This window comes from Euleptes europaea, chromosome 17 (assembly GCF_029931775.1).
Source record: "Euleptes europaea isolate rEulEur1 chromosome 17, rEulEur1.hap1, whole genome shotgun sequence".
Lineage (NCBI taxonomy): Eukaryota > Metazoa > Chordata > Lepidosauria > Squamata > Sphaerodactylidae > Euleptes > Euleptes europaea.
In genome coordinates, this window is record NC_079328.1 from 35,538,441 (window position 1) to 35,556,524 (window position 18,084).

Sequence of the window (18,084 nt, forward strand, 5' to 3'; positions counted from 1 at the left end):
AAACTGTCTCAAGGTCACTTGGGTGATGTTGCCTGAAAGCTGAAGTTATCTTAACCAGTGCCTTTAATGCCCATGTTCATTTGTTAGGGGAGGGGCTGTAGTTCAGTGGTAGAGCATCTGCTTGGTTCAGTCCCCGGCATCTCCAGTTAAAGGGACTAGGCAAGTAGGTGATGTGAAAGGCCTCTGCCTGAGACCCTGGAGAGCTGCTGCTGGTCTGAGTAGACAAGACTGACTTTGATGGACCCAGGGTCTGATTCAGTATAAGGCAGCTTCATGTGTTCAAGTGTTGTCTGCCAGGCTGATGTACATTCTGGGATTCAACAGTGAGTTTCCAGGAGTCAAGTAGATAACAGATCTGAACTGGCCAGCGGAGGTTTGGATGGTCCCAGCCGTAGTGGACCTAGAAGCAGGTGGAGAAAGAAAACATAGGCTGCTTCATACATGATGTTTTTCCTGTTGAGGGAGGGAGGGGATCATTCCATGTTGTATAAAGATAATGGAAGCGTTACATTTTGGCAATGTACAGGTTGGAAACTTGTTGCCGGTTTCAGAGGGGGGTAGCCTGTTGCTGCCAAAATAAGAGTCTTGTGATGCTTTAAACACTAACCGGTTTCTTGTGGCAGTAGCTTTCATGAGCCAGAGCCCACTTCATCAAATGCATGATGTGTTACATTCAGTTGACGGAGATACATATATGCAAGGCTTCGAACAAAAGATGGGAGGAGTTATTGCAAAGAAACACCAGAAGGCACTCACTTGCATGCCCAAGTTAATCTGGGTTTTCCCCCCTCTACATGTGTTGTAATAACTGCATTGTGGCCCTGATCTACCTTTTGTTTTATGTAGTTAGCAGCACCACATACACATCTGCATCCATATTTACAGAGTCATCCATCCATTTCAGGTAGGGTTGCCAGCTATGGCTTGAGAAATTCCTGGAGCTGTGGAGGGCAGTACCTGGGGAGGGTAGGGTTTGGGGAGGGCAGAGTTTGGGAAGGGAAGGGAACTCGGCGGGGGTGGGTTGCCATAGAGTCCACCCTGTGAAGCTTTTTCTACCAGGGGAACTGACCCCATAGTCTGGGAATCAGTTGTCATTCCAGGAGAACTCCAGGGCCCTCCTGGAGGTTGGTAACCCTCACTTCAAGGCAGGGTGGGACTCAGGTCTGGTCCAGCCATGCAGCAGAATGAAGTGGGAAAGAGATGGCAGAATGGACTGCACCATTTCATTCTGTTCTGTGTCTAGAGCAGCGCCTCAGATGAACACCAGTGCAGGTATTCCCTCACACCAGCTGTGTGAAGCATCCTTGGATTGTCTGCCTGGATTTTCATCTCACTGGAACTGCCAATCCACGTGCAATTTTTTTGTAAAGACTCGTGATAGCTCCTTGGATTCCCCCCTCCCTGAAGTCAAAACTATGTAGAGTTTTAATTCTAATATACCGTTTTCCACACGTGTTCCTCAGCGGGAATAATTTCTCAAAGCACTCCCATGGAGAAGAGCATTGTGTCAGAAGAATTGGTAGGAGAGACGAGCGAGGAATTATTTTTGTAATAGTTTCTGAGGGTGGCAACTTGAATGCGCGGTTCTCAATCCCCTGTGGCTTAAAGGGGGTCTTAACAGTTTGTAGAATGCGGGATGCTTGTGTTACCTGCCACATTTTCTTATGTGCAAGTAGGCAAGAAAAATTTTAAAAAGTAGGGCTGAACAGTTTTATTAATAGAGCTGCATGAAGAATGAATTAGCTGGTGTGATCAATTATGAACTGTAGATCTGAACAAATGGATTTTCACTGGGAGTCGTGTTGTGATAAGGGCCCGTTTGCTGCCTACTCTGGATAGTTTGAATTCTTCGATGAACTTTGTTTTTCACTCCACACAGCCCAAGATGAATTAACGAATCATCCGTTTGTAACTTTTTCTTCCTCTTCTTCTTCTGCAAAATCAAATATTGTACTTGTATTTGTGTGTGTGTTAAGTGCCGTCAAGTCGCTTCCGACTCATGGCGACCCTATGAATGAAAGTCCTCCAAAATGTCCTATCTTTGACAGCCTTGCTCAGATCTTGCAAATTGAAGGCTGTGGCTTCCTTTATTGAGTCCATCCATCTCTTGTTGGGTCTTCCTCTTTTCCTGCTGCCCTCAACTTTTCCTAGCATGACTGTCTTTTCCAGCGACTCTTGTCGTCTCATGACGTGACCAAAAATACGATAGCCTCAGTTTAGTCATTTTAGCTTCTAGGGTCAGTTCAGGCTTGATTTGATCTATAGCCCACTGATTTGTTTTTTTGGCAGTCCACGGAATCCGTAACACTCTCCTCCAACACCACATTTCAAAGGAATCTATTTTGTTCCTATCAGCTTTCTTCGCTGTCCAGCTTTCACACCCATACATAGTAATAGGGAATATGATGGCATGAATTAATCTAGTCTTGGTGGCCAGTGACACATCCTTACACTTCAAAATATTTTTGTATTTAGTCCAACTTGTGTTTAGTCCAACATTTATTTGTGGGTAGGAAGAGTTTTCATGTTTAAAAAATTACAGTATTTTTATATTTACTCTTTGTGGCACCCAACTTTGTGGTACCCAACTTTGAGGTACCCAACTATAGTTGGGTACCAGTTGATAAATTGTTTGACTTGCACATTTAGTACCTGACTCTCCCCATTGTTATCGTTCAGGTATTTAACTAGGCCTGATGGATGTCTACTTCTGTGCATTTCATAAAGTGAGCTCTGAGGGCCAAACTAGATGTGAAGGCATCCTCGTGTCTGCCACAGGGATGCCACCGCCATTTCAAAAGGATTTAAAATGGCGGCAGAGTCCCCTTGGCAAGCATGAGGACACTACCACGTCTAGTGTGGGCCCAACTCATTAAAGCTCTTTCTGAAATACATTTTGTTGAGCCTTTAAAATGCTACCAGATTCCTGTGTAATTTTGCCATAAAAGGCTAACATGGCTACCCCTCTGGGATTATTACCTTTCCCCGGTTATTCATGTTTAGGATGTATCAAGAAATTATTACCATGCCTGGAATCCTGGATTAGAATCCTGGCTGGTGAGCAAGAAACAAGCCCTAATCAGATGTCACAACAGACTGTGATTTGATCAAAGAATTCCTAAACCAGGAACATTTCGGTCTTCAGGAGGTCTTACTCCCCTACTGCCAGAGCGGTGGTTTGGAGCGGTGGACTCTGATCTGGAGAACCGGGTTTGATTCCCCACTCCTCCACATGAGCAGCAGATGTTAATCCAGTGAACCAGGTTGGTTTCCCCACTCCTACACGTGAAGCCAGCTGGGTGACCTTGGGCTAGACACTGCTCTCTTAGAGCTCTCTCAGCCCCACCTACCTCGCAGGGTGTTTGTTGTGGCGAGGGGAAGGGGAGGTGATCGTAAGCCAGTTTGATTCTTCCTTAAATGGTAGAGAAAGTCATCATATAAAAACAAACTCTTCTTCTACCTCTTCTTCTTGTTAGAAGTGAGCTGTGGCTCACAAAAGCTCATACCTTGCCAGAAATTTTTTAGTCTTCAAGGTGCTACTGGACTCTTGCTCATTTCTACTGCTGCAGACAGACTGACATGGCTACCCATCATGATCTACCCTACTGCTACCCATGGCTACCCTACTGCCCCAGCTCCGGGACTCAGATTCGTATTCTCTCCATCACCACCATTGCCTCGTTCCTGCTTTCAGTGCTGATTCTGAGACCTCTTGTCTCAGAACTTCAGTGCTTCGTGTTGTTTAGCCCTGAGCAAAACAGCTGTCAGAATCCAGAACGGAGTAACAATGGGGGGGGGGTGTTCAGTCCTCTGGAGGCCTCCTTATCATTCAGGAGGCTGCAGAATGCATCTGTATTTTTTTCCCTCCTGAAAGATACCCAGGGCAGTAATACTATTTATATAAAATCCTAATTGGGAAATTAATTTATGAAAGATGCCTTAGGGGTGTCAATAATTTAATTGCTTTGATGTATGAATTGCAGAAATCTCATTTAGGGCTCAATTTGATTATCCGCATTCCTAATCGGTTCTCACACTAGATTTAAGGAAATCGCTACAGTCCTCATTTGGGTGGTTTGATTTATTTAATTTTTTTATTATTATTTTTTTCTATGATCCTGCCGTGCTCACCAGGCCATCCAATGGAGCCCATGTGGTCAATTTGTCTTGACAACCCTAACTAGATAGTGGTGATATCCATAAATGTCCTTTAGGTGAATTAATGGCTTTCTCGTGGATCTGAGCTCTCTGCAAGCGTGTCAGATTGATTTGACATGAGAGGCGTTTTTAAAAAGTGAAAGACGCAAAGCAAAAGTGTCCAGACGACAGCTGACAGCCCTTCATCAACTATTTCATGCGCTTAAATGTTTCCAGGGGCACATTTTCCCACCATTGGGTGAGTCTCAAAATTTCAGGCCATCTGTTAGAAGTGCAACGAGAAACTTTTGTCAGGATCTTAATCATGCCTGCAGTATAAAATCCATCCAGAATCCAAAAGCCCAGACTTTGTCACCGGAAAATCTACATTCTGCAACCAGCATATGAGAATGAACTTTCGATTTTCATTCTCCTGTTCCTCCTGGAATCTTAGGAGCAGACAAACATTGTCACCAAAACACACAACAAAATAGTCTCCTAAAAATCCAGGCCGAATTCTCATTTATTCTATTATATTTTTTGTTATTCTTTAAATTATTTTAAAGACTTCCTACTGCCAAGTTCCCAGCATCGACATCCAATATGAAAAAGAATCCTATGAAAACACGAAAATGTCATGAAAATGCAACACAATAAGCAACATTACCAGAAGTAAAAAAGACACCGCCGTTTGGCAAAACCTGCAAACAGTTCAACCACTAAAAGCCTACACAAATAAACGTTTTGGTTTGTTGCTAGAAAGGCAACACAAACATGTCCATAGGATTGCCCTGTGAGGCCTTGTTATATATACCTCCATTAACTGAGACAAAAAGGTGGATGTGTGCTTGGAGTTGGGGGGAGAGCCCTTTGTCAATAAAAAGGTCTTCACCATTTGACAAACTGGTGCTGAGCAATAGTGCTGAGAAGACTTTTCACAAGAGGGCTGATCCATCGGATGGGAACCACACACACCCCCAAAAAAGGTTTTTCCTGCTCTGTGCATGGACAGATTTTATCTCACAAAGCAAAGATATACAGCACAGGGCCTCATGCCTAGTTGTTAGTGAAAAGGAAAGTGCACGTGGGAAAAGGCACTTTGGTCCCAGGTAGGGTTGCCCCATCTTGCCTCACTGCAGCCCACGACCCACGCGGCACACAGGCTCCATGACCCTTTTCGGAGGTGTATGGAATCCACTTCCCTCTTTAAACCTGCGGAAAAGGCGGTAGGATCAAACCTATTGCGTCCTTGTGACCAGCCCATTTACAGATGAAGCACAGAATTTTGCACTGCCTAAAGTATTTGTTTCCATCTGTCCTGCCCCCCTACACACACACACACAGAGCATCATTCTATTCTGCAGCCCATTTAACCAGAATCTTGATTTCTTTTCAGCTATGATGAGTGCGTAGGACCAGGAGCAGCACAAATTTACGTTCCTACGGATGACCCTCCACCTTACTCCCTGACCGACCCTTACCAAAGGAGTGACTTGGCGATAAACATTCCTTCGGGAGAGGAAGCAACTCCAGGGATGACAGAACAGGCCGCTGAGTGCAGGATCGGACTGCGAGACCCTCAGCAGCCCATCTCTTCCATTTCCTCGTCCTCTCCGTTTACAATGGAGGCCGCCCCTCCGTACGAGACCGTTGTGGGCCAACAGAATGTCCCCATTCCCTTAGTTCCCCTGGAAGTAGTGAAAAATTCTAGAGAGGACTATCAAAACCTTTGCAACAGAATAATATAAAAGGAAACGGGGGCTTCTGAAGGAACCCTTCAAGCAGGAAAAGGGGCAAGAACATGGAACGAGATTAACCCATCCGGGTACTCTACAAAACACTTTTCTACTTTTAACAGGGCTGGAATGGGATTATTTTGGGGTGAGGTTTGTTTTGGGCTGGGGGTGGTTGTTTTTTAAAGAGAACATTGTGAACATTTACCTGCACACTAATTTGGGGATTTGGAATTGTTCTGCAAAATGCTGAAAGCGACGGCTAGGATGGGACGTTGGCCTCTCTGTGACATTTGAAAGTACCTCCGGCTAAACTGCTGTTAGTCTAGATTGATGTTGTATGGTCAGACCTAGCTATCAGTTCTGATACGGTACTTTGCATGCCTTAGAACAAGAAGGTTGGAAGATAGAAGGGTCTGAGCCCATACTTGAAAGCACCATTAAGTAATTGATGCTCGATCACCTAGTAATGAGAGAGGATTTGCTCGTTTGCAGCATTTGGAAAATGTATTTGTTTAGATGTATACCTCAGCTCCAGGTTTGTATAAATATTGGCTTGCATGGTTTTTCCTGCCAAAAAATGGTGCATCAGAATCATTCCCATTTTACAGATGGAGAACTGAAGGTTAGAATGGAAGTTCCCCACTGAATTCTTAACTGGCTTGGATTTAAATCCAGGCCCACTCCCAAAACTGTAGACACTTACTGTTGAAACCTCATCCCCTATATCAGGGTTCAAACCTTAAATCTGCCGTTTAGGAATATTTCTGCCTGTTGTATTTTAATCCCACCCCTCCTCCAAGGAGGAATATTGGGTTACTGTGTGCGATTCTCTCCATTTTGTCCTCACAACAGCCCTGTGAGGTATGCTAGGCTGAGAGAGAGCGACTTGCCCAGGCTCACCTAGTTAAGTGTCATTCTGTTTTATTTATTGGTTAAAATATTTATATCCTGCCTTTCCCTTGAGGTTCCAGACAGTTTACTATTCCAAAAATTAAAAACAAAGTACAATAAAACTTGACTGACCCCCTTCCAAGAAAATGCCTGCAGCATAAACCCCATTTAAAACCCCTTGCAAATAAAATGATCTTACAGTGCCTCCCTCACCCCCTCAGGGATCCCGTTCCACAAAGTGGGAGCCACTGTGGAGATAGAACGGACTCTGGAAGATGCCAAATGGTCCACCTTAAGTGGGGGAACAACTGGAAGATGGCATCCAGAAGACCACAGTTGGCGCATGGGGACACATGGGTAAAGATAGTCCTTCAGGTTTATGGCTCCCAGGCCATGAAGGGCTTTAAAGGTTATCACCAGCACCAAGAATTTAACTTGGAAACTGACAGCCAATGTAATTGTCTTGAAATAAGTGCAGTCTGTTCACGACAATTAGCAGTAATTGCGCTGCCACATTCTGAATCAGTTGTAGGTTCCGCGTTGTCTTCAAGGGCAGCCCAATGTAAATTGTGTTACAGCAGTCCAGCCACAAGATTACAAAAGCATGGGTTACAAAAGCAAAAATTCGTGGGAGAGTGGGGATTTGAACCTAGGTTTCTGTAGTCATAGATCAGCACTCCAACCACTATACCACACTGAATCTTCACGGGGTGCCATGTTACGATTCATTATTGTTACATGCCAATATGCGATGGGTCTTGCCTCCCCTGGCAGCCATTTTGTGGTAGCCCCTACTTCCCTTTCTCAAAATCCCAAAGGTGTTCACAGGTTTCACAAGGATGAGGATCCCTGGTTTAAAGTGTGCTCTAAGGAGTGAAGGTATGACTTAGCAGGCCTAACTTGCATCCTGCATAAGGCAACGGTGCATCGTCTACCATTCCCCAAAATCCTTTGCAATGCAAAGATGCTCCAGGGCAGACATGTAGCAGCTCCTCCACAGGCAACTCCACATGGAAAGAATTTCACAATGGTAGAAAGTGTATACACAAGATTGTCGTGAGGTGAGGAGAGCCCAAAGTCAGATAATGGAGATCTGTTGATTATCAGGTCCCACGTTTGTGTTTTCCCCACCTATCCATTTCCTTTTCATTCTTCAGCCTATTTCTGTCTAAAAAATTTTTTTTCAAAAGCAAGATCTGTTTGATTCAAGGTTATAAGATGTTAACTCACACCACAATTTAAATTTCTGACATTGTTTTATTGTTTATTTGATAACCCTATTACCACTGAGAAAAGAGAGAGGCAATAAAAATAAGTTGATTATCTTTTATTAGACCAATGGCCCTTGGTGTCACAAGTGTGCCAGTGTTCATGTTACACTGACCTTACTTCCCTGCCAGACATAATTCTGTATAATTCAAAAAAGTACCCTGTATTTATTAATCATTCTAAACTTTTATTTAATGCTTGAAATGTTAACAAACAAAAGCATCAGCTTTGGAAGGTATCTATTCTGGCAACAACAACTGAGAATCTCTTGATAGGAAGTCACATTCTGAATGTGGTACTGTAAGCATCACTATCTCTTCCACTGTTATCAGTCTTGTAGTAAGTGCGGATCATGCCCAATTTATTAATATTTTCTGTCTGAAATGCTTTCAGACCAAAATAGCTTGCAGTTTGCATAGGCAGTTGCCAGATGTGTACGGAAAAGGCCCAGTTTTAACATCTCTTCTAAAGGACAAGTGTATAATTACTCCTTAAGAGGATGATGATTATAGTAAATAATTTGCTACTGCTGAAAGCCAAATTATGAGACATCCATAGAATTCTCATAAGGATCGTTTTCATCAATCCATCCCACAGCTCGTATCAATATTGGAATTTTTGCTCAATGATATTAAGTTTTAAAAATTCTGATTCATATCTAGGAAACGATACAAGGTCATTCATACCAGAAGTTGCATAATCAGACCACAAATATCTAAGAAGAGCCCTTTTGGATCAGACCAATTGGCCCTCTAGTCCAGCATCCTGCTTCGCACAGTGACCAACCAGGTGGCCTGAAAAGCCCAATGCAGGGACACAGAGGCCCCACAGCAACTGGCATCTGAAGGTACACTTCCTCTAAACATGGAGGTTCTATTCAGCCATCACAACTAACAACCCTTGGTGGACCTATCCTCCATAAATTTGTTTAATCCCTTGGTGAAGCCAGCTAAGCTAGTGGCCTTGACCACTTCCCTTGGGAAGTGACACAAGTCATTTACACATTCCTTTTGTCTTTCCTGAATCTATCGCCTATCAAGGTCAATATTGTATACTCTATCTGGCAAGGTCTCACCTATGAACTGGTATTTTTAAACTGGAGATTCTGGGGACTGAACCCAGAACCTTCTGCGTGCTGTACCACTGAGCCACAGCTCTGCCTATCCGTTATGAAGTGAGGCAACAAGAACTGTATGCAGTACTCTAAATATGACCATTCTATGAGCTATATATAGGCATTACAATAATGGCTGTTTCATTTTCAGACCCTTTCCTAATAATAGCTAGCACGGAATTGGCCTTTTTTTCCCCACTGCTGCTACACGTTTTCATTAGACTATCCCTTGTGACATCAAGCCTGCTTCCCTAGTCAGTCACCATTAGTTCACACCAAGGATCTACCTTTCAAATTATTCTGTTAGCGGAAGAATGCTTTCCCACTGTCTCGAACCCACTCCACTGAAAATCACTGCCTTTGGAGGAGTCATGAGATATAAATGTTCTGTCCATCTGTAGTGGTTTGTTCACATACGCAAGTCATCATCATCTTTATTATGCAGTCAACAGATCTTTCAGCAATGCAGTCATTAAAGCAAATTATAGTACTTGTACATGTTTGGTTAACGAGTTCTTTCGAGATCTAGTCTCGATGGCAACATGTTAAAAAAAATAGCCTGTCTTTCAGTAAATATGTACATTTTATCCAGCAAGAGACAGCTTGGCTAGCCTTTTTTTCTGAATGGCCTGGTACTTTGGCCAAGAGTTGAGCAATTCCTTCACCTCGGACTCCTTTATACGGTAATAGCTGCAAAACAACAACACATGGGCTACAGTATCATCTCACGTCACAAGGACCCAATCGAGCAATTGGAAGGGATTGGCTTGTGACAACTCTCAAGGATTATTGACCGGAAAACATAATGTGCTAAGAGAAAAGCACTCTTGTGTTTTGGTAAACTTAAGATGCTGAAATAGTTTGTGCAATTCTTAAGTACTGGAAAGTTTAGATCCAAGGTCAAAGGTGAACCAGGTCATCAAGTGACAGCATACATATTCTGGTAATCTATATCACGTGATGAATAGGGTTGCCAGCTCCAGGTTGAGAAATATTTGGAGATTTTGGGGGTGGAATCTGAGGAAGGCGGGGTTTGGGGAGGGGAGGGACTTCAATGCCATAGAGTCTAATTGCCAAAGCGGCCATTTTCTCCAGGAGGACTGATTTCTATCAGCTGGAGATCAGTTGTAATAGCGGGAAATCTCCAGCCACCACCTGGAGGATGGTGGTAATGGCAAGCGTTGTTTGCTGTTACCACTTGGAGGATGGCAACCCTAGTGATGAAGGAGTGAACATGTTGTATTTGGGTTTCCAACTCTGGGTTCAAAAAAATTCCTTGAGACTAGAGGGAGGAGCCTGGGGAGGCTAAGGTTTGGGGAGGGGGGCATTTCAGTGGGGTACAGTGTCAGAGAGACCTCCCTCCCAATCAGCTGTTTTCTCCAGGGGAATTTATCTTTGGGTTTGGAGATCAGTTGTAATTCTGAGAGGACTCCAGCCCCCACCTGGAGGGTTGGCAACCCTATCTTATATTCACACCAACTCAAACAAATTGCTTGGGATGGAAGTACAAAAGAAAAACTGGCATGGACTCTAATGTACTGTGCTGCAAGCATTAGCTTGGATACAGCAATAAGATCCATTCAAAACATTCCATTAACCCATTGTGCAATTTCAGTATTTTTTACTGGAGATTATTTTTTTAATCACATGATAAATAACAATATCTCATGGCTCAGAAATCAGGATCTACTTCACCCACTCCAGAAATCAAGATTTCTTTTTCTTTGAACCCGGTAATGATTTGTAACAAATGGCATTGTCTACTTTACTCTTTTTTCCCCCCTGTACTAATTTTGAAGACATTGCTGAGAATACTTTTAGTAAAGAATTTAATGCACAAATCATTGTTGTTGATCCATTTTATTGTGCGTGCACCAAACTGCAGTTCTTGATGTTGTGCGTGTTTTCCTTCCAGTCGACGGGCACTTGGCAATGTATTCGATTGTGCAGTGCTGATTTATTTACAGTTTCAAAGGAGGGGGGATCCCAATAAACTAAAAATGTTTAAAAGCAATTGGGAAATGTACATTTATAGTTATCTGAGGTGGTCCAACACTGGTCTGTTGTGGCAGAATTGCCATCAGTTGCAAAGGTAGTTAAAATGGCACTTCGAGGCAACATCACTTAGTCTCCCATTCGACTGATCTCTAAGATGGCACCCAAAGTCAAGAGCAATCCCTTTTTCCCAGGAGACCATTTGCGTCTGGGAGTACCCATTTGGAAACAAATGCCACCATCGTAGGAGGGCACTTGGCTTAGAACCTCCTGACACTTTATGATCAGCCCCCATGGCAGCCATTTGGTGACTGGTCCCACCTGTCATGACATCCATGATTTTTGGGTGGTGCCAACTGTGTGTGTAAAGTGCCGTCAAGTCGCAGCCGACTTATGGTGACCCCCTTTGGGGTTTTCATGGCAAGAGACTAACAGAGGTGGTTTGCCAGTGCCTTCCTCTGCACAGCAACCCTGGTATTCTTTGGTGGTCTCCCATCCAAATACTAACCTGACCCTGCTTAGCTTCTGAGATCTGACGAGATCAGGCTAGCCTGGGTATTACCCTGTCTCAAAATTTGAAAAAAGGCTGGGGACCCTGTCCTTTCTCCATTAAACTTTTGATTGTTCCAGGAACCATTTCATTGCAATTCCCCCCCCCCCCATCATTGTGGAACTGAATCACAATTTCTATGGTGTGGATGTAATTGTACTACTAGAGAGCCAGTGTGGTGAAGTGGTTAAGATCGGTGGTTTGGAACGGTGGACTCTGATCTGGAGAACCGGGTTTGATTCCCCCCTCCTCCACATGAGCAGCGGAGGCTAATCTGGTGAACTGGATGTGTTTCCCCACTCCTACACATGAAGCCAGCTGGGTGACCTTGGGCTAGTCACGCTCTCTCAGCCCCACCTACCTCACAGGGTATCTGTTGTGGGGAGGGGAAGGGAAGGTGATTGTAACCCGGTTTGATTCTCCCTTAAGTGGTAGAGAAAATCGGCGTATAAAAACCAACTCTTCTTCTACTACTACTATGGTTGTCCCCATCCGTCGTGATTACCTGTTCAGTTTCCTCTGAGCAACAACTCGTGTGTGTGTGAGGTTTCTGAAGGGAAATGCTTCAGTTCAGAAGAAGAACTTGAAGTTTCTAGAGATGGAGTGAACTGAAACTTGGGAGCAGACTTCTGGGGGTGTACTTTGCACAAGATGTTTCCTGAAAACTGGATAGAAGATTAGCAAAGAGTGCTTAATGGCAGGATGCAGGGATGGAGATTAATGATATGGCATCGTAAAAGAATTGCGCAAATCAGCTCACACTTAAAAGCAAAATAGGTTACATAGGTGGAAAAATACAGGTGGAAAAAGATGGGAAGGCAGAGTGATAATCAGGACGGAGCCACATCATTTGTGAACATCAAAGAGGTGAAAGTTTTCCATGGTAAAATATTCCCTGATGGATCCTCCCTTGTAATTGCTAATGGTGTGTCTCTTTGGTGTGGAACCAACTTCCCTGTCTCTTCTACTTCTGTGATAAATAAAAACTTCCCTATTTCTAACCTTAGTTCTGATTCTATTTCCTCATCCCCCCTCTTAGGTAGGTGCTGTAGACCTTAAGATGTGTTTTCCAAGAGGGTACATAACAGTGTCACTTTTAAATTTATCAAGTTTTATCATATGAAAACCACCCCCCCCCCGCAAAACTGAACTTACAAAACAAAATCAGACATTTTGAAAAGAGCCAGAGTCCAGTAGCACCTTAAAGACTAACAAAATTTCTGGCAGGGTTTGAGCTTTCGGGGGCCACAGCTCATTTCTTCAGAAAGCGCATACCCTGCCAGTGTTGTGGTTGAGTAATCACGTTCAGACATACACGCTAGCTACACGTAGAAACTGCTTACAAACAGAACTCAGAGGCCACTGCCCAGTGGCTCCCACTTCTCTCTAGCACCAAGCAGGCACACACATACATTCCAATGTGTGATAAGGGAATGCTCCAACAGTCTCCCACCTATTCCCCCCTTTCAGCCTGCTAGGGAACAATAGAGGTCTATTGACTAGATGTAGCAATGGTCACACAGGCCGGGTAGAAACCATGACGTAGCAGTGACAAGCTATATCGGATGTTGATTGGAATGTCAATTGTCTATATAACCTCTTGTATTGACCGCCCCCCCCCCTCGGTGTGACCGGACTGCAGAGCTTGTTAATCTGCTTTCTGGGGATCACCCGGTTTTGGAATTCTTGGCCAATAAATCAAACCGTGAAGCTCAACCCAACCTCCTTGTCTTCATTTACTCCATTGGACTCTGTGTAAATGAGGGGACACATCACCAGAAATTTTGTTAGCCTTTAAGGTGCTAGTGGACTCTTGCTCTTTTCTACTGCTATGGACAGACTAACACCGATACCCGTTGTGAAATTTTGAAATAAACTGAATTGAAACTTGGCCGTGTTTCTAATATGTGTGGACATTTGCTTCAACTTTTATGTAATATAGTTTGTAAATGTTCAGGGAGGACAACCTGTCCGTTCTGCATTGAGACCTGGCACACCTCCAGCAATGAAGCTGAGCTTCTGACTGGTGCTACCACCAACCAGCCAATCAGCAAATGTCACCCCAACATTTCTTCCTCACTTCTGACAACATGGCCAGGCTTGGTCTCATGCAAACCTCCAAAAGAGTGAAGCTTCTTAGTCTGCAAGGCAAAGACAGTTCAGTAGAAGAGAGGGTGGGTGTTTGGGGACTTTAATTAGGTTCAAACTAGGCCAAAGCTCCCTGGTGTCAGATCAAGTATGTTCCTTTTGATATATAACTTTAAAAAAATTAATTCCAAGATATAGGACAGCAGTCCTTGACTGTGTTGCCAACCTCCAGGTGGTACCTGGAGTTCTCTGGAAATGACAACCGATCTCCAGACTACAGAGTGCCCTTCCTCTGGAGAAAATTGCAGATTCCACAGACAGAATCAACAAAGCACATCCCTACAATGCATGCATCCTGTGTCCCTCTGTACTGAACTCCTTCCCCTCCTGCAAAACAATCAGTGAGTGTCTTCTCTTCCATTTAAATGCAACGGTACAGAACATCCAGCTCCAGGTTGGACAAGTCCTGGAGATTTCTTGGGACCTCAGCAGGATATAATGCTGTACAGTGTGACCTCCAAAGCAGCTGTTTTCTCCAGAGGAACTGATCTCTGTCTTCTGGAGATCAAGTCTTAATTGTGGGAGATTTCCAGGACCCACCTGGAGGCTGTCAACCTTAGAAAAATCAGTGAGTACCTTCTCTTTTATTTACATGTCACATTATAAAGCAACTAATATGGTTGCCAACTCCAGGTTGGGAAATTCCTGGAGATTTGGGGATAGGGTTGCCAACCTCCAGGTAGTAGCTGGAGATCTCCCTCTATTACAACTGATCTCCAGGCAATAGAAATAAATTCCCCTGGAGAAAATGGCCACTTTGGCAACTGGACTCTATGGCATTGAAGTCCCTCCCCTCCCCAAACGACACTCTCCTCAAGCTCCGCCCCCAAAATCTCCAGGTATTTCCCAACCTGGAGCTGGCAACCCTAATTGGGGGAGCAGGGGAGGGTTTGAGGAGGGAAGGGACTTCAGCAAGGTTTAATGCCATACAGTCCACCCTCCAAAGCAGACCAGTTGTAATTAGGGTTGCCAACCTCCAAGTGGTGGCTGGAGATTTCCCGCTATTACAAGTGATCTCCAGGCGACAGAGATCAGTTCCCCTGGAGAAAAGGGCCACTTTGACAATTCGACTCTGTGTCCCTCCCCTCTCCAAACCCCACCCTCCTCAGGCTCCGCCCCCAAGTCCCCAGGTATTAATTTTTTTATTATTTTCCCACAAGTATTAATCACATAGTTTAACAATGACATAATCAGTAAAAAGTAAAAACAAATAGGTAACATTGTTAAAAAAATTATATACAATAAAAAATATTATATATAATAAAAAAAGACTTCCCCTACACCTCCCTTCATCTTGTGATGAATTAGTAACCTCCTTTGCACAAAATTCTAATCCTAATACTAGTGTTAATATTTATTGATCCCTGTTAATATTTATTGATCTCATTCCCCGGGTATTTCCCAACCCGGAGCTGGCAACCCCAGCTGCAACGCCAGGAAATCTCCACAGGGACAGAACTGTCCATTTTGCAGAGGTTGGTTGCAATCGGTTATAATTGTTTGGTCTTTCGCGCTGTATGTGTGGGGTCCCGCCTGGAGGTTGGCAACCTGACCCCCCACCACATACATATATACATATATATATATATATATATATATATATATATATATATATATATATATATATATATATATATATATATATATATATATACACACACACACACACACACATATATATATAGACACACACATATACATATACATATACACACATACACACATACATACATACATACATACATACATACATACATACATACATACATACATACATACATACATACATACATACATACATACCCGCTTTCTCTTTCGTTCTCCCCTCCCCAGCGCCCACTTCCTGGACAGCCCATTGAAAAAACGTGGGCGCTTTGAGTGACGGCCGCCCTGGCCAACGCCAACGCGGCAAGAGCAACGAGCGGGCCAATGAGAGCCTCAATTGGAGGGGGGGCGGCTTCAGCCAGCCAATGGGTGCACTTCCTCGTGCAGCTGAGTCTGTAAAGTGCAGGGAGAACTATTGTTTGTTGGTTTGTTTGTAGGGGGGGATCTAGGGGGGGATCTAGGGGGGAAAGGGGGCCCCAAGATGAGGAGACCCCCCCGGGCGGCCCTGCGCGTGGCCTTCCTGGACTACCTGGCCTTTTACCGCACCAACTGGTCGGAAGGGAGACTTGCCGTTTGCAACGAGGCGGCCGTCAAGGCTCCCGCCCGCCGCTCCCTGGGCGCCGCCCAGCCCGGCCCTGCGGGGGGCTTCGGCCCCTGGGACGTGTCCGGCCTCGCCGAGAGGTGCTTGGGGATGGAGAGCGGGCCGGGCGGGCTGGTCTTCCGCAGGCTCCTGCGGGCCTTGGAGTTCCTGGAGCTGCTGTGCGTGAACCTCTTCCTCTCCCCTTGGAGGAAAGAGATCCGGTCCCTGAAGGTAAGGCAGGGAGGGGGGGGCAGGGGGAAGATCTTCCCTTTGCGAAGGCTGATCTGTGTCTTTGGGGGCCCGTCCGCGCGTGCCGCATAACGCCCTTTCAAGCCGCTCCCGATGCACTTCGCAGATGGGTTTTACGGTGTGAACTGGCAAAAACAAATTGCAAACCATCAAGTGCATTGAAAGTGCATTATTCAGCATGTGTGAACGCACCGTTCAGTGGTTCCCAACCTTTTTTTGACCAGGGACCACTAGGGTTTTTTTGTTCGGTGCAGGGACCCCAAGGTTCAAAATAAAAATTCTAGAATTTGAAAATAAACTTTAATCATAACTGTTAGTGAAACAATAAACTTAGAATAATATTTGAATATATGTATTTTATAATAGAGAACTTTTAATTGAAAATATTGATTTATTATGGGTTTATAACTTTGTTTCGCGGACCTTAATTTAGTTCTCGCGGACCCCTGGGGGTCCACGGACCCCCGGTTGGGAACCAGTGGTTTAGATGTTTATACCCCGCTTGACTCGCCCCCATGGGTCCTGCGAAGGCTCGGTTTAGGCTTTTTTTGTGTCTTTGGGGGCACGTTCGCACGTGCCGAATAATGCCCTTTCAAGCCACTTCCGATGCACTTTGCGGATGGGTTTTACGGTGTGCATTGGCAAAAACAAATCGCAAACGATCGTCAAAGTGCATTGAAAGTGGATTGAAAGTGCATTATTCAGCATGTAGTAGAAAAGAGCAAGAGTCCAGTAGCACCTTAAAGACTAACAAAAATATTTTCTGGCAGGGTATGAGCTTTCGTGAGTCACAGCTCACTTCTGCAGACAAACATGGCTACCCACTGTGAATTATATTCAGCATGTGCGAACGCACCGTTTGTTTAGATGTTTATACCCCACTTGACTCGCCCCCATGGGTCCAGAAGGGGTTTACAACAGCGTTCTCTTCGCCTCCATTTTATCCTCCCAACGACAACCCTGTAAGGTACACATGAAGGTGCTTTATACTGAACTAGACCCTTGGGCCATCAAAGTCAGTCTTGTCTGCTCAGACCGGCAGCGGCTCTCCAGGGTCTCATGCAGAGGCCTTTCACATCACCTACTTGCCTAGTCCCTTTAACTGGAGATGCCAGGGATTTAACCTGGGACCTTCTGCATTCCAAGCAGATGCTCTGCCACTGAGCCACAGCACCTCCCTTTGGATTGTGAAAGAGTGAGTGGCCCAAGGTCATCCAGCAAGCTTCTGTGACCGAGGGGATTCGAACCCAGGTCATAGTCCAACACTCTAACCACGACACTGCACTGTTTTCTGGCCCTTCTTCCCCATTTTTAACCTTTGCACCTACTGATAGCAGCTTGGCAGGCCAAAGTCAGAAACACGGATGCAGAGCAATAAATACCAAAATGTTTTTTATGTATTTAAAGAAAAGAACATCATATGAATATTGAAGTGTTGAGATGCCTTTAAGGGAAAGATAAACCCAAACATGTTTGCTTGGAAGTGAGTTCCAATGGCACTTAGTCTTGTAATCTATCAAGTATATGTTTATCCTGCCCATCCTTCAGGGAGCTCAGAGCGATGTGCCTATTTCTCCCCTTCCTCATCACAACAACCCTGTGAAGTAGGCTAGGCAAGTGACCCGCCAGTGGTCACCTAGTCAGCTTCATGGTGGAGGGGAGACTTGAACCCAAGCCTCCCAGATTCTAGTCCAACACTCTCAGCACTTTGCCACACTAGCACTGAACACGATTTAGAATTGCAGCCTGTATTTTTCTCCTAGGAGAACTTTGTTTGAGTATTCTGCTCTCCTCTGACTTTCGGGCAACC

The 18,084-nt window shown here is 44.6% G+C and overlaps 1 protein-coding gene and 1 non-coding gene across 3 annotated transcripts in view; one reads left to right on the forward strand and one right to left on the reverse strand.

Annotated features, from left to right (window-relative positions):
* BEAN1 (brain expressed associated with NEDD4 1) overlaps positions 1-5,914 on the forward strand; it is a 39,114-nt gene extending 33,200 nt beyond the window's left edge. For both annotated transcript variants that reach the window (XM_056862778.1, XM_056862779.1), the window contains one exon: positions 5,534-5,914. In XM_056862778.1, the coding sequence (XP_056718756.1) occupies positions 5,534-5,885 (352 nt within the window). In that variant the 3' untranslated portion in view covers positions 5,886-5,914. The remainder of the gene's footprint in view (positions 1-5,533) is intronic.
* An 11,463-nt stretch (positions 5,915-17,377) lies between these two features.
* On the reverse strand, positions 17,378-17,452 carry TRNAS-GGA (transfer RNA serine (anticodon GGA)). Its single transcript has one exon. It is a non-coding gene; the product is annotated as a tRNA-Ser (tRNA).
* Positions 17,453-18,084: the final 632 nt, after the last annotated feature.